Consider the following 14,395-nt stretch of genomic DNA (forward strand, 5'->3'; position numbering starts at 1 on the left):
ATTTAAATTAATATTCTATTAAATAACATTTAAAATTTTATTTAATTTACATTTTCCGATTTAAATCTTATTTGAATGACATTTTATATTAACGTGTTTACCAAAATCCAAAGAATTCAGCAGCTACCCGACGAGGCGGGCCACGCTCCATAGGGCGACGCCTTTGACGATTTTTTTTTTCATTTTCGACTTTAATAGTGCATATAACTAAAACATATTAACTCCGATACCACTGTGGGAATTAATGCATTCTATACACATTGGTTTGTGGAACAGAAAGCTAAATACACCTTATCTGTACATGCAACTTAAGGGTCTATGTTTTACTATTACAACAATCTACTTTAAATAGGTAATTAATTAACCTCTTGATCTTCTTGGTTTCTTGATTGAAATATTGTGACAACCATAATTGCAAAGACGACAAGGACCCAAACCAAGAATCCCTCTAGTAGAATCACACCCTAAAACACCAAACTAGCAAAAGGAACTTTAGGAGAGATGATGCTTTATTTAAAAATTCCATAACCCTAGAATTTTTGGAGACAAAAGACAGTGTCGGGTTTTAACCATTGGAATCCTATTTATAGTATTTAGTTTAATTCAAATCTTCAAGGATAATCATTATCTTTATCTGAATTAGTCCTTATCTTTTAAATCTCTAGGATAAAATTGGCCACTTATATATTCTGGAAGGTTCTGGAATATTCCAATTTATTAGTAATGAATTAATTAATATTCAACCTATTTAATTAATTCTAAAATAATTTCCAACTAATTTATTAATTCATAATGAATTAACAACTTATTTTCTCATAATTCGTTATTGTTTAATCGGATCATGAGGATAATCCAAAAGAACCCTATTATTACTAGAAATATTACCAATTAATTGATGACCTTGAACACCCCATCCAACATATATGCCCCTTTTCTGATCTTATGGTTAGCAGGCTGGTGGTGGTTTCCTACATGTAACATGTTTACATAAAGAACGTCATGTGCTCTACCAGGGTGGCCCCTTGATATTGTTATCTGATGTGGCGAGATTGCATGTTTTTAGTATGAACTGACAATAAAGAAAAGAGTGATCCCCTTACCTTAGGTCATGCTCTGATTTTATTAAACTTTTTGGGAGACCGGTTATATTCTTTTACCCGGTCCCTCATAGGGCTTTATTAAATATAAACTATACCTTGTACTTTTATGATTAGATTATGTCCTATGTTCATACTTTTATTTGCATAGAGTGCACTTTTTTGGAGATGTGCTAGCTTGGGGTTCTTAACTAATAGTTATTGCAATGATCTTGTTCTTATCTGGTCGAGGACCCGGGTCGGTATTTTAGAAAGACACCGACTCGGATAAATCATTACTAATAAAATTGGGTCTATAAAGATCCGAACTTGACTATGAGACCATCTTAATCGACTCTAACCACTCCTTTTACATCTATACTAGACGAATTCCCGCGCGTTGCGCAATGAAGATTAAAAATATATTGTTAAATTATTGAAAAATATATGATTAAAATGGTTATGTTATTGACATAAACTTTGAGATAATATTTTTACACTAATTTATATATATATATATATATATATATATATATATATATATATATATATATATAATCTCAATTATTTTGAACAATAATATTCATTGACATCAACCCACATTTCTTATTAATAGAATTAAATATAATTATCTATTTAGTATTATTTTTAACAATTATTATTATTGATTAAATATTTTTTTACTTATGCGATCATTTTCTAATTTCAATAATGATGTTCATTTAAAATACAATTTATTTATAGCTAAATGTAATTTATAATTTGATGTTATTATCATTTAAAATTGTTATTCATTAATTTTAAACCACTTATTATTAATAATAAGTTAAAGAAGACTTTTAAGAAACACTTAATATTATTATTAAAATGTGAAACATACACTAAATAATAAAGTGATAAGATAGACAATTTGCATTTTAAAAAAGACTTGCATGAATAATATGACATATCCATGTAATTTGATTTTATTATTTATAATTATTGTTTATTAATTTTAAAACCACTTGTTATTATTAATAAGTGAAAGAAACTTTTAAAAAACACTTATTATTATAATTAAAATGTTAAACATATACTAAAATATAAATTGATAAGATAGATAATTTGTGTTTTAAAAAAGGCTTCCATAGATAATATGGATAATATGACATATCCATGATTTTTAATTAATTATTGTTTTGAAGCAACATGAACATACAAACATGTATACAATAGTTAATTAAATATTATATATATCACCTTCCATAACATATGATCGATAACATGAATCTAATCTAATTTACATTAAAATTTCAACCACAACATACAATGATATTCTTAAAAGAATACTTAAATCAAGAAAATACAAAAAAAATTAGTATATAACAAACTTACAAATTAAAAACTTCAACATAATAACATGGCTCGAAAAATTGTTCAAAGCCCTCAAACCAACACAAAAAACTTTAAACTTGTTTTCTTTGTGAATTTTGTATGTGATTTGTATTTGTGTGTCTACTCAAAAAGATTGACCTTTTTATAGTAGAGTATCCATTAATTGTTTATTAAATATATTATATAAGTTATAAAACCTTTGAATTGTTAATCATTATTAAGAGACTTTTGAGTGGTATTCATTAAAATAGGAGGTTTCAAATGCATGAGGTGTTTGCAAATTTTTATGGGGTTTCAAATGCATGAGGTGTTTGCAAATTTTTATGGGGGTTTCAAATGCATGAGGTTCAAGGAAAAATGCTAGCTTTATAAATATGTATGATGATATGATAATGATAATGATAATGATTTTAGTTAACTAACAAAACAAATAATATAAGTTTAAGAGTTAGGAGTTTCAAAACATTAATATTTTTATTAATCAATCAATTAAGTAACACATGTTGAAATTTTTACAATCATTATTAAAAAGCATTTGAAATATTAGATTTTAAATGAATTTTGGTTGAAGTGTTTTGACCTCTATTATATTATATATATATATATATATATATATATATATATATATATATAGAGAGAGAGAGAGAGAGAGAGAGAGATGGAAAGTATAACATATGTATTAGTTTTAATTAATTATCGTTTTCAAACGGTACAATTACAAAACAAAAAAAAACATATTTAAAATATTTAATTAAATATTTTCGACATCACCCTATATAACATATGATCAATATATTAACGATTAAACCACAATATATAGAACGATTGTATTACAATAATCCAAAAACGAAGAATATAAAAACGAATTAGTATAACAAACTTACAAATTAAAAGCTCTAATATAATAACATATTTTCAAAAGTGGTCATAAGACCTCAACCAAACACAAAAACCTTTAAGTTTGTTTTCTTTCTGAAATTTGTATATGATTTGTATGCATGTCTTCCCAAAAGATTAGCCTTTTTACAGTAAACTTTTCACTAAATGCTAATTAAACATAATATAAGTTATAAAACTTTTGAGTGTTAAATCATAATTAAAAAAACTTTTGAGTCGTATTAGTTAAAAAATGGGGTTTCAAATGAATGTGGTTTGAGGAAGTTAAAAAAGAGAGTTTCAAATGCATGAGATTCAAGAAAAAATGTTAGTTTTATAAGTATGTATGATGTCACTGGAATTGACATAAAACATGTTAAATGTTATCTTCACTATTTTAGTAACTAGTGTTAATTTAGTAAATTGCATATGTAATATTAAAAAACATATCAACCATAAACAAATATAATTTAATGTATAGTTGGTCAATTGTTTAACCAAATCAAACATGATATTATTATTTGCTTTCCTTATTCATTTAATACCAAACAAAAGGAAAAACATCAATTTTTTTGGTATTTCTGTCTCACAACCAAATGGATCTAAATCATCTCACCTAATCATCATTGAAAAAACCATTCAATGCTAATGAAGCAAAAGTTACGAATTGAATCAACTTTTGATGGTTTGATTTCACTTATTATATATATTATATTTAGGAAAAAAAAACCTTATTTCTATCTAAGACTAGAAAACACATTGCAATATGTTATAGTTAAATAGAAAATATTGGTAAAGGGTAATTAATTAAAGTCTTAACTAAATTTGGATGAAATGTTACTTGAAAGAAAGAGCATTTTGGGTGGTGACAGCCCACAGGACGACAGGGTGGTGGAGAGAGAATAGACAGACGGGTCTTTGATTTTGGGAAAATCTTGATACACAAAACACGAACTGGGAACCGACCCAACGTTGACACCAATAACAACAGCAAACCAATTCTTCTTCCAATCTACACCAAAATCTCTTGCTTTTCGTCTCGATTAACGGACTTCAATTTTGTCATACCGAATCCCAATATACACTACTCGTTTATGACTGGAACATCCCACACAATAACATCTTAGGATCTGGAAAATAAAGCAAGATCTATTGCTTTTTAATCTCTATGGAACAGCTTATCAACTTCATCATTCGCCCACCTAGGTCATTTCTGTTCTCCCTATCTATAATTCTTTCATATCTGTGTTCCGTAAGATACTTGATGATGTATATATATATATGTGATTTTACCCCAAATTCTGATGTCGGTTTTATGGGTTTGTTTAAAGTATTTGTCAATTCGATGGGGTTTGTGAACTCTACTTTTTGGGTATTTTTTATTACAATTTTGCTTTAGAGCATGAGTTCAATGTTTTTGTTCAAAATATTGAAGGGGTTCCGATTTTCTACAAGTAAAATTATATAAGTGTTATAAACCTTTGATATAAGTTGTTGCAGTTATCAGAATTATGAGTTTTTTCTTTTGCTTCAATGACTCCTTCTAGTTTGGATCAACAGATTAGGGTTTCTGTTAAATGTTAATCAAGTAGATTAATTCATTTTTTAACCATGGTATAAGTTCATAGTTTCTAACTGTGATTGTTGGCTACTAATAACTTCCACCATAGTTTAAGTTGATTCAAAGATCATTGGGCTAATATGTAGATTTAGGTGTTTGGGTTTTACACATGTCTACTCATTATTATTATTGTTAATTTTCCCTCAAACTATGTATATGATGTGTATATACTTTTTTTCATCTCTAGATATTGTTTTCAGCACAATCCATTGATAGTGCTATATGATCATGTCATGTTAGTAATGCATATGAATGAATTAAAAATTGCGCATAATTAACACTTAATGACGAATATCTTTTTTTTTTTTTTTGGTTGCAGAGCTGAGTATGAGCCAAGCAATGATTTACTAGATCAAGAATTCATGCTTAAAGGGAAGTGGTTTCAAAGAAAAGATTTAGAGGTAAGATCTTTTAGGGTAAATCTTTAATATTTTACTTTTTTTATATGAACATTAAAATTAGAAGAGACTGTGTCCCAAAAATGATGATCCTCTGGTTCAATATACATCAGTCTTTATACACACTATATTGTTAATCGTTATTCATGAATATACACATGTTTAAGGGTATTCTTGTCTTTTCAGATAGTAAATAGCCGAGGAGACACTCTTCAGTGTAGTCATTACTTGCCAATTGTGAGTCCTGAAGGAAAGCCTCTGCCATGTGTAATATACTGCCATGGAAACAGGTTAGATGTTGCTTCTTTTTGCTTTTATGGACTTCATACAACATGTCTTAATTCAGAAAGCTCTATATGAGTGTTTCTTTTTAACTTAACTCAGAAAGAACAACTTAATAGAGAAAGTCAGGTTTCCCATTGAGTCCTAACTTTTTACAAATTTGCCCTCATTAGTTTTTTCTTCCAATTTCCCACATGTTTTCTTTCAAATTTGTCTACTTACAAGTTTACATAAATGTGATGATGTGGCAGTGGATGCCGAGCAGATGCTAGTGAAGCAGCTATAATATTATTGCCATCAAATATTACTGTATTCACTCTTGATTTTTCTGGATCTGGACTTTCTGGAGGAGAACATGTCAGTCTAGGGTGGTATGAAGTAAGTGAATAACTAATCTTAATTTTTTGATAGATTTTTAATAATCCTGATTAAATTCTACATGAATCTATTTAAATCTTCCATCTATTGTGTTGTTTGAAAACTGAATGCATATGTTGATAGCTGTTAAAATATAAAGATATATCTGTATGGTTATGTAATGGTTCTTTCTTTATTTGTGTATTTACATCATCCTCACTTTCATTTTTCTATATTACAACATTGCCCTTTCATTTTTTTTATTTTCTTTTTAAGACAATGCACTTTTATCAATCTACCCAATTATATCATTGTCTTTCACTTTTTTTTACCTAATTATAGCAGTGAAATTTTCTTTGTATTTCAATGACATTGCTATAACTGGATAGATTATTAAAGTATAATGCTCTAATAGGAAGAAATGGAAGTAAGATATTAGATACTACAATAAACAAATTAACAAAAGCACATTGCTATTTCTTGCATTTTTTAATCGTAGAGGAAGTGTAGTCATTGACATGCCTAAGTTTTAAGATTATTAATTGTTGTGATATTACCTTTTCACCCTTTAAGTTGAAATGGATTTTTTTTTTCTTTCCAGAAAGATGATTTGAAATCCGTGGTAAATTACTTGCGGGCTGATGGAAATGTTTCATTAATTGCCCTTTGGGGTCGATCCATGGGAGCTGTAACAAGGTAATAACTTTTTGAATATGAGTAAATGACCATTTTACCCTTATATCTAGAAGTGATTTCCGTACAGGTATATTTAATCACAACATGATTATAAACTAAACCTTGCATAGTTTAAAAGTTTATGGACTTAGGTATCATTTATGTACACATAACCTCATTTAGATCACTATACATTTTTTTTTTCTCCCAAATAATTGATATTATAGTGATATGTGATGTGAGTTTTATGACTAAATATGTTGATGATGTCAGCCTGATGTATGGAGCAGAGGATCCTTCAATTGCAGGAATGGTTCTTGATAGTCCTTTCTCTGATTTGGTTGATTTAATGATGGAACTTGTTGATACCTACAAAATTCGTCTGCCCAAATTCACTGTATGTTCATCTATTATACATATATAGTCATAATAGTGATTAATGATTTAGTTCACTAATCAAGATTATGCTATAATATCAATATGTTTCTTTTCTTCTTAGGCATTGTTAAGTATTATCTGGATAAATCATGTTAAAAAGTATTTGAGAAAATGACAACACATACAAGGACAAATTTGTAAAAAGTTAGGACTCAATGAGGAAAGGTTCCTTTTCCTGACTTTCTCTATTAAGTTGTTCTTTCTACATTAAGTAAAAAAACACACTCATACATAGAATATGAGTGTTTCTTTTTTACTTAATACTACAGAAAGAACGGCTTACTAGAGAAAATCAGGGAAAGGAGGCTTTCCCCTTTTAAATCATAGTTTTCTACAAATTTGCCCTCATCTATTTTTCCTTTCATTTCTTGAAGTATGTTGTCTATTTCTCAAATATCTTTTAAACATCATTCAACAAAAAAGAAAAGAAAAAGAAGAGGGCTTTAGTCTTTTTATTTGGTTTTGTGTTTGTAGGTTAAATTTGCTATCCAATACATGAGAAGAGCTATTCTTAAAAAGGCAAAGTTTGATATTGTGGAGCTGAATACCATAAAAGTTGCAAAATCTTCTTTTGTTCCTGTTCTTTTTGGTCATGCTGGAGATGATGATTTTATACAACCACATCATTCAGATCGTATTTTTGAGGCTTACATGGTAATTTACTATTTACTATTTGTACAAATTCTTGATTTTATTTTTTGTTTAATACTTTTATGTTGACAGGGAGACAAGAATATTATAAAATTTGAGGGTGACCATAATTCGCCACGTCCTCAATTTTATTTTGATTCTATAAATATCTTTTTCCACAATGTCTTGCAACCTCCAGAAGATGATGTTAAAGGAAACTTCTTTGATACACCTCTCGATTACCTTGGCAAGGTATATTACACACACACACACACACTCAATATAATTTCCAGATTAAGGGTTTGTTTGGTTGAATGGAATGGAATAGAAAAGGAATGGAATGGAATGAGTCGTTACAATCCATGGTCATGTTTGTTGGCATGTAATTGTAGAAAGAAATGAAATTAATTTTCATTTTGATGGAATGAACTATTCCATTCCTTCCCCAATTCCATCATAACAAATGTTTGTAATAATTTCTCTCTGCATTCAGGAATTCCATGGAGTTGGATATGAAAACGATTTTCATGTTACACCTCAAGGCATGCCATTTTTAATGTGATTTAAATTGGTTTGATTTCAATTTGTCTGAATGGTTTTTGACATGATACTTTTTGTCTTATAAATTCGTGTTCAGCATCAAGTAGTACAGAGGATGCCATTAATCAACTCCGTTCCAAAAGGCCAATGAGTAGGACTGAGGTCAGTATTTGGTTTTCTTTTTCTGTCGTTTTGTTTAGTGTTAAATGCAAGAAATAGCAATGTACTTTCATTGATTTGTTTATTATTTTGTACATTGAAAAATCTACAAATAAATGAAAACACATTGCTATTTCTTGCATTTAGTTCTTTTGGCAAAGACTTTTTTTGACTTTATAAAAAAGAAAAAAAAAAAACTTTCAGGTTCCTTCAGATATGCCATTAACAGATATTCCATGCAGTTCTGAGGTATTTTCCTTTCTTTTTCTCTTTTTCTCTCTTGTCCTTCAGTTGAATCATCTTCATTACTCCCTCCATACCAATAATCAACTCATATGGAATCACTAAAATGAATTGGAATCCAAATGGATGGAATTGGAATTTAAGTACTCTTGCACATTCCATTATTCTGATGGAATCGTGAATCTGAAAGATTTTCATGGAACTGAATTCCGTTCATTGACAACCAAATACTCAATGGAATGGAATCTTGAATCCCAATTCTGGCCTTATTTTGCAATTCGTTTAGCCATTTTTTTTTTATATAATTTAGAGCAGAAAATGTTGACAAATCACCAAAGATGATCGAATTATTGGTTCAGGAAGAAGGAAGTACAACAGAACCTATTCCATCATCATCATCTTCTAAAATGATTGACTTTGACTTTTCTAATGGTCATGGACCCTCAATACTAGAAGATCATGAGTATGTTGAATACCCACTTCAACACATAGAAGGTCTCCCATGCAATGCCGAGGAAGAAGAAAGGGTAACCTTTTTATTTATACCTAAAATACCCCTACTCATCATCATTATTATTATTATTATTATTAGTTGTTTTTCTAAATACATGATCTGATGATTGTTTTAGATGCTGATGGAAGCTGTACTCCTGTCTTTAAAAGATTTAGAGGTGAAACAACCAGAAACAGAATCCACTGATACAAATCCAACAACAACAACAAATCATTCTACACCAATAAAAGCGGACCCCACAAGTGTTTCGACAGCTAGCAGCAGTGATTCACAGTCAAGATTCATGTCTCCATGCAACAGCACATCATCATCGAATATGACACCAACAGTAACACCATCAGTGGGCCCCACCTTGGATGCTGACATGGCGGATCGGACGAAAGCCACGGTAACCGTGGAAAGAACCCCGTCTGGTAATATAATGGACGGCTTGTTACGGCGTTGGGATCTTAATTTCTTCAAGAATAGATGATGATGATGATGATGATGATTTTGGGATCTTTTGGTTATATAGCAAGTGTTTTGTGTTTGATGATTTTATAATTTTTTTTTTTTTTTTTTTTTTTGGGTTTTGGTTTTGGAGGTGGTGTGGTGATTGATTGATTTGATATTAAGATTGTGTGGGGAAAAGGGGGATGAAAATGGAAATGGAAATGGACATGGGATAGAATTGTGCAGAAAAGAAGTGTAAGGGAGATTTGTATAATTTGTTGTATATAAAGGTTTAATCCTGGATGTGTTATGTCTTGACATGTATGTACAAAGTTTTTGGGTTTTGTTTCACCCAAAAGAGATGTCTGCAAAACATCATGTGAATCTTGACAAGACAAAAATGCAGGTCTTGTAGCAAATACAACCAAAATAGTATTCATGTTCTTTTTGCCATTTAGGCATTGTTTAGGGTACACTTTTTCTAATAATTTCAGGTACCATTTTAATAATTGATATCTTATTATTCATTATTTGGTATATTCTTGATAATTTTTGGAACCATATGTGTAAGAAGAAGATACTTGCACAAAAAACCAAACCCCACCCCTCCAGCTCAAGATTCTTGTAGACGTATTTTTTCTATATATAAATAAGATAATACCCAGACTAATCGGTTTGACTTAAATCAAGAACCAGAAAGACATAACACGTATTTGTTTTGAGAATCTTCAATGTCCAACTCATACTTCAACCAAGACACAACCAATGCATAATTCAAATCCACTTATGAATGAAATTTTACATGAATTTCATACATGCGTCTTGACACATTCAAAATGTAATTTGAGATGAAAATTGTGGATTCTAGATCATTGTTTTTTCTCTTAGTCATATTGAAGATTATTGGCATTAGATTCGATCGAATTTATGCAACAAGCTATTAGCACATCCTGCAGAGTACATAGTGAGTTATGGTGATTAGTTTAACACGATGTGTCACTCCTTGAATTTCTCTGGAGTTCTGCTACATCTGAATATTGGTTGATTATGTGAGACACTACTACTCTCTTTGCTAACATATATTGTGTTATCGTTCATTATCTGAACAAAGAAGGTTCTACAATGTGGTTCTCACTTTGAAATGACATGAAAGACATACCAAATCATGCATATGTTGTATTTGTTCATGTTCACGGTAACCATTATGTGATAGTTGATTTACAAGAAACGTATCCAATGCTTATTGTTTTGTCATATTTACGTAAGTACGGATCAGAACGTTCTACATGATGGAAACCTTCGACTTAATGTTTATGTTTCACATAATACACATAATGTACCATGCAATTTTAATACTCAAACGGTTAGTATATCTGATGATTAATAAAGACAAACTTTGCTTTAATAATAATAATAATAATAATAATAATAATAATGAATAAATCAAATAATATTAGTAAAATAAAATAAAATATTAGTATTATTTATAATATCTTTCTAATAATAATAATAATTTTCTAATACTAATAAAACTTAAATAAAAAAAGAAAGAATTCTAAATCAAGGAGTTCAAAAAGTAATCAAAAGAAATATAAGGCAATAAAATGAGGATGTGTTAATTGGACACATGTAGCTTTTAAAAGCATGTTCATTCTTCATTTGTAATCAATGTAAAAGTTTGATGATATTTACTTATGGTGGGTTAATTACTTGTTTATGCAATATTTATTGTTATTTTTTTTTATACAATAATATTTGCATACAAAATATTTAATAATGTTTTAAAGTAGGACCAAATCATACAACTAGCTAACATAAGATTGTTAAGTTAAATTTCTAAACTTTGTATTTTAATAAAATATTATTTTTAAATATTTTGAACACTATCGCACATCAGCTCCTTAGATCATGTTTGTCATGAAGCCTCTTCATGGCTAATATAGCAGTGTGGTGGTGATGCGAACAACCTCTTTCGGTGTTGTCTTCTCTCCTTGAGGTTGAGGATTCAAGTCCTGTCGTGGACATAGGTGGATTTAAGGAGTATGTTAGATTTGCCGTTTAAAAAAAAAAAAAAAAAAAAAGAATGTGGTGGTGATGTGAACATCACCCCAGCTTAATGTGGACCATTTACATCTTGTTGAAATGTGATTTGCACCACATTAGACCACACCTAATCCCTTTTTTCTCTCTTCCTACTTCTTAATTATTTAAAAAATATTTTTATTAAAAAAAAAAAAAAAGGATATAATGACATAGAGTGGTGATACAATAATGTGTTTTAAATATGATGATGATATTGTAATAACACATTAGACCACACCTAGCCTTAGGTTAAAAACTAACACCAAATCATACATTTAACTGTTTCAGTTAATTGGTTGCAACATTTGGTCCTATTTTAAAAACTTTTTTGTATATTTTACATCAACAATTAACATTCATAAATTGGAAAAAAGTTGGATAAATAAGTAGTACTTAACCCTAAACTTATTTCTATTTGTTGCTAATTTGATCAACATCCACATATATTAGCAACTCATTGAAAAGTCAAAGTGTCAAAAAATATACAGCAACAAGCCAACAATATGATCCTTGTGCACGAAAAGAAATACAAATGTTATATCAAAATATAGAATTACATCAATCAAAGATCATGTTTTCATAGCGGGTCTCACCAACCCAAGACCCGACCCACTTCCCAAATGCTTAAAATCTTTAGCGTCAAGATTATCCCCATGACCCGCAAACCCGGTCCCACCTTTCTCCAAATAAATCAAATTCCTCTCTTTGCAGCCCTTATTACACACCAAACACACCTTATCAACCGCCATAAACTTCTCTGCACACTTCTTACAAAAAACATGTCCACAAGAACTTAAAGCCACAAGCCCTAAAGTATTAGTCAATGTCACCTTACAACTAGGGCACACGTAAGTTTTATCCAAGGGCGAATTCGTCTTTTCCTCATTTGTCTCTTCGGTGAAGCGAATAGAGAAAAGGGATTTCATTTTAAGCTTCTCGTTGCCTTCCGGGCAGGTCGTGGCGGTGGAAGGGGCGGTGATTTTGACCGGAGCTTCTGGGGTGGCGGAGGGTAGCCAAAATGCTTTCATGGTTCTAAGGGCTTCTGCTTCATATGATGTGGTTTTCACACTGTTTGCACCATGGAAATTGTTTTGATCGCGGTTCAAGTTTTTATCAGTGTATTGTGGGATCGCACCGTGGTTTTGTTGATCGAAGGCGTCGAGTTCCCGGGCTTTTTGTAGGGCTATTTTTTCGGTTTCTTCGTCTTTTTGTTGTTTTTGTTGGGTAGTATGGGCAGCTAGCTTCCTGTCGCAAACATAACAGGTTGTACTGTGTTTAGCATACACTGACACTAAGATTAGGATCCTTGTCAATGGGACAAAAACTGCAGTTTTTATCCCACCTGACTGATGTCCGTATAAAAGCTGCAACTTTTTGTCCCACCCAAAAAGTTGGGACTGGATGGGACAAAAAACTACGATTTTTTGTCCCATCCAAAGAAAGCAGGGATTGCACCTCATGTTAATGGGCAAGGACTATCTCATTGGGGTTATCATTATTCTTGGTGAAATCAATTAGATAAAAAGAAGGAATATGTAAACAGCAACAAATATATCCTCTTTCATGAATACTCAGTAATAAATAATCTACTTACATAATACCTACCTTTGCACTGAGCATCCATTAACATTAGAGCTTCATCTTCTTCCAGAGACCAGAAATAAGAACAAATTTCCATAACCAATATTACTAGACACCTATAATGAACTACATACATGAACAACCATCGGGTTATGCATTGATGGAGCTTCCCACTCAAATCACAGGTCAGACGTAATGCCTAGTGTATTTTGGATCTCCTAATGAGATTGGAGAGCAATGAGTTCAGGTATAGACTAAGTCAACTACTATTCCAATCCCGATCCTCTAATCCAAGCAAGTATATATAGAATTAAAGAAGATAGGGTAAATTGAGTATATTACCTTTGGATATCTTTCTTTTGGGACAATAAGCACTCGAGGATGCACTCTTTACAGAAGACGTGGCCTTTTTGACAGCACAAGGGATCGATGAAGGGCTTCAAGCAGAGAGAGCAAGCATCGAAGGGTTTGATGGAATCTTTACCAAGCCTCTCCTTTTGAGTACCGTAACCTAGCTTCCTCTTCTCGTCATACGTGAAGAACGCTAGATCGTTGTTGTTCTTGGAATGTCTCTGAGGCATGTTTTCAGATCAATTCAGGAGGGATTAAATTTGGATTTGGATTTGGAGTTGAATTTGAATTCGGATTTCAAGAGGAAGTAACTGAGATCGACTGTCGACTTGGAAACCCTAGAATTTTAACGAGCCTCCTTTGAGGTTGTCTTTGTGTAACATAACATCCCATCTCCTATTTATATCCCGTAGAGTAGATAACTACCGTCTTGACCGTTGTTTGTTTTAACGGAAACTATATAATATAAAATAATTGAATTTTTGAAGACTTTTTTTTTTTAACACAAAATCTAATCTAATTCTAAGCTACTTTTAAACCCATCTATGTTTGATAGACTTAAGTCCCTCAATTAGAAAATACAATTAGAAAATACAACACTTGACACTGCTAGAAGCTAGAAGCTCTTTGGTAGAGAAAATTTTTCTAACAAAATAATCTCACCAAGCTTTCACAAATATCATTAAATTCCCGAAACACATTTACCGAAAAAAGCAATGAAGCAAGGAAACATATTATTTTACAATTAAATAAGATCATTCCTATT

The 14,395-nt window shown here is 30.7% G+C and overlaps 2 protein-coding genes across 3 annotated transcripts; one reads left to right on the plus strand and one right to left on the minus strand.

The window, feature by feature from the left end:
- Positions 1–4,171: 4,171 nt before the first annotated feature.
- Positions 4,172–9,918, plus strand: LOC145115352 (uncharacterized). 2 transcript variants are annotated; one of them, XM_079051627.1, is made up of 13 exons: positions 4,172–4,532; positions 5,267–5,348; positions 5,532–5,635; positions 5,879–6,005; positions 6,586–6,680; positions 6,933–7,056; positions 7,572–7,751; positions 7,821–7,979; positions 8,221–8,269; positions 8,365–8,429; positions 8,631–8,675; positions 9,008–9,196; positions 9,299–9,918. In XM_079051627.1, the coding sequence occupies exons 1-13, from the start codon at positions 4,495–4,497 to the stop codon at positions 9,653–9,655; spliced, it is 1,614 nt and encodes a 537-aa protein (XP_078907753.1). In that variant the 5' UTR covers positions 4,172–4,494; the 3' UTR covers positions 9,656–9,918. The 2 variants fall into 2 exon arrangements, with proteins under 2 accessions (XP_078907753.1, XP_078907754.1); XM_079051628.1 differs by having other exon boundaries at positions 9,029–9,196.
- A 2,204-nt stretch (positions 9,919–12,122) lies between these two features.
- On the minus strand, positions 12,123–14,013 carry LOC145116416 (phosphoinositide binding protein). Its single transcript, XM_079052759.1, has 2 exons — positions 13,621–14,013; positions 12,123–12,942 (listed from the first exon to the last, which is right to left on the minus strand). Exons 1-2 carry the CDS (start codon positions 13,857–13,859, stop codon positions 12,267–12,269), a joined length of 915 nt encoding a protein of 304 aa, XP_078908885.1. The 5' UTR covers positions 13,860–14,013; the 3' UTR covers positions 12,123–12,266.
- Between the last annotated feature and the right edge of the window lie 382 nt (positions 14,014–14,395).

This window comes from Lactuca virosa, chromosome 5 (genome assembly GCF_052849685.1).
Source record: "Lactuca virosa cultivar CGN04683 chromosome 5, Lactuca_virosa_CGN04683_v6, whole genome shotgun sequence".
Classification (NCBI taxonomy): domain Eukaryota; kingdom Viridiplantae; phylum Streptophyta; class Magnoliopsida; order Asterales; family Asteraceae; genus Lactuca; species Lactuca virosa.

What these genes read in the sequence shown, in the direction of transcription:
- LOC145115352 (XM_079051627.1), top strand. Translation starts at nt 4,495, where the DNA reads ATGGAACAGCTTATCAACTTCATCATTCGCCCACCTAG. An exon ending in TTCAAAGAAAAGATTTAGAG is followed by an intron (nt 5,349 to 5,531) that starts GTAAGATCTTTT and finishes TTGTCTTTTCAG; the next exon opens with ATAGTAAATAGCCGAGGAGA. An exon ending in TCAGTCTAGGGTGGTATGAA is followed by an intron (nt 6,006 to 6,585) that starts GTAAGTGAATAA and finishes TTTTCTTTCCAG; the next exon opens with AAAGATGATTTGAAATCCGT.
- LOC145116416 (XM_079052759.1), bottom strand. Translation starts at nt 13,859, where the DNA reads ATGCCTCAGAGACATTCCAAGAACAACAACGATCTAGCGTTCTTCACG. An exon ending in CAAAAGAAAGATATCCAAAG is followed by an intron (nt 12,943 to 13,620) that starts GTAATATACTCA and finishes TGTTTGCGACAG; the next exon opens with GAAGCTAGCTGCCCATACTA.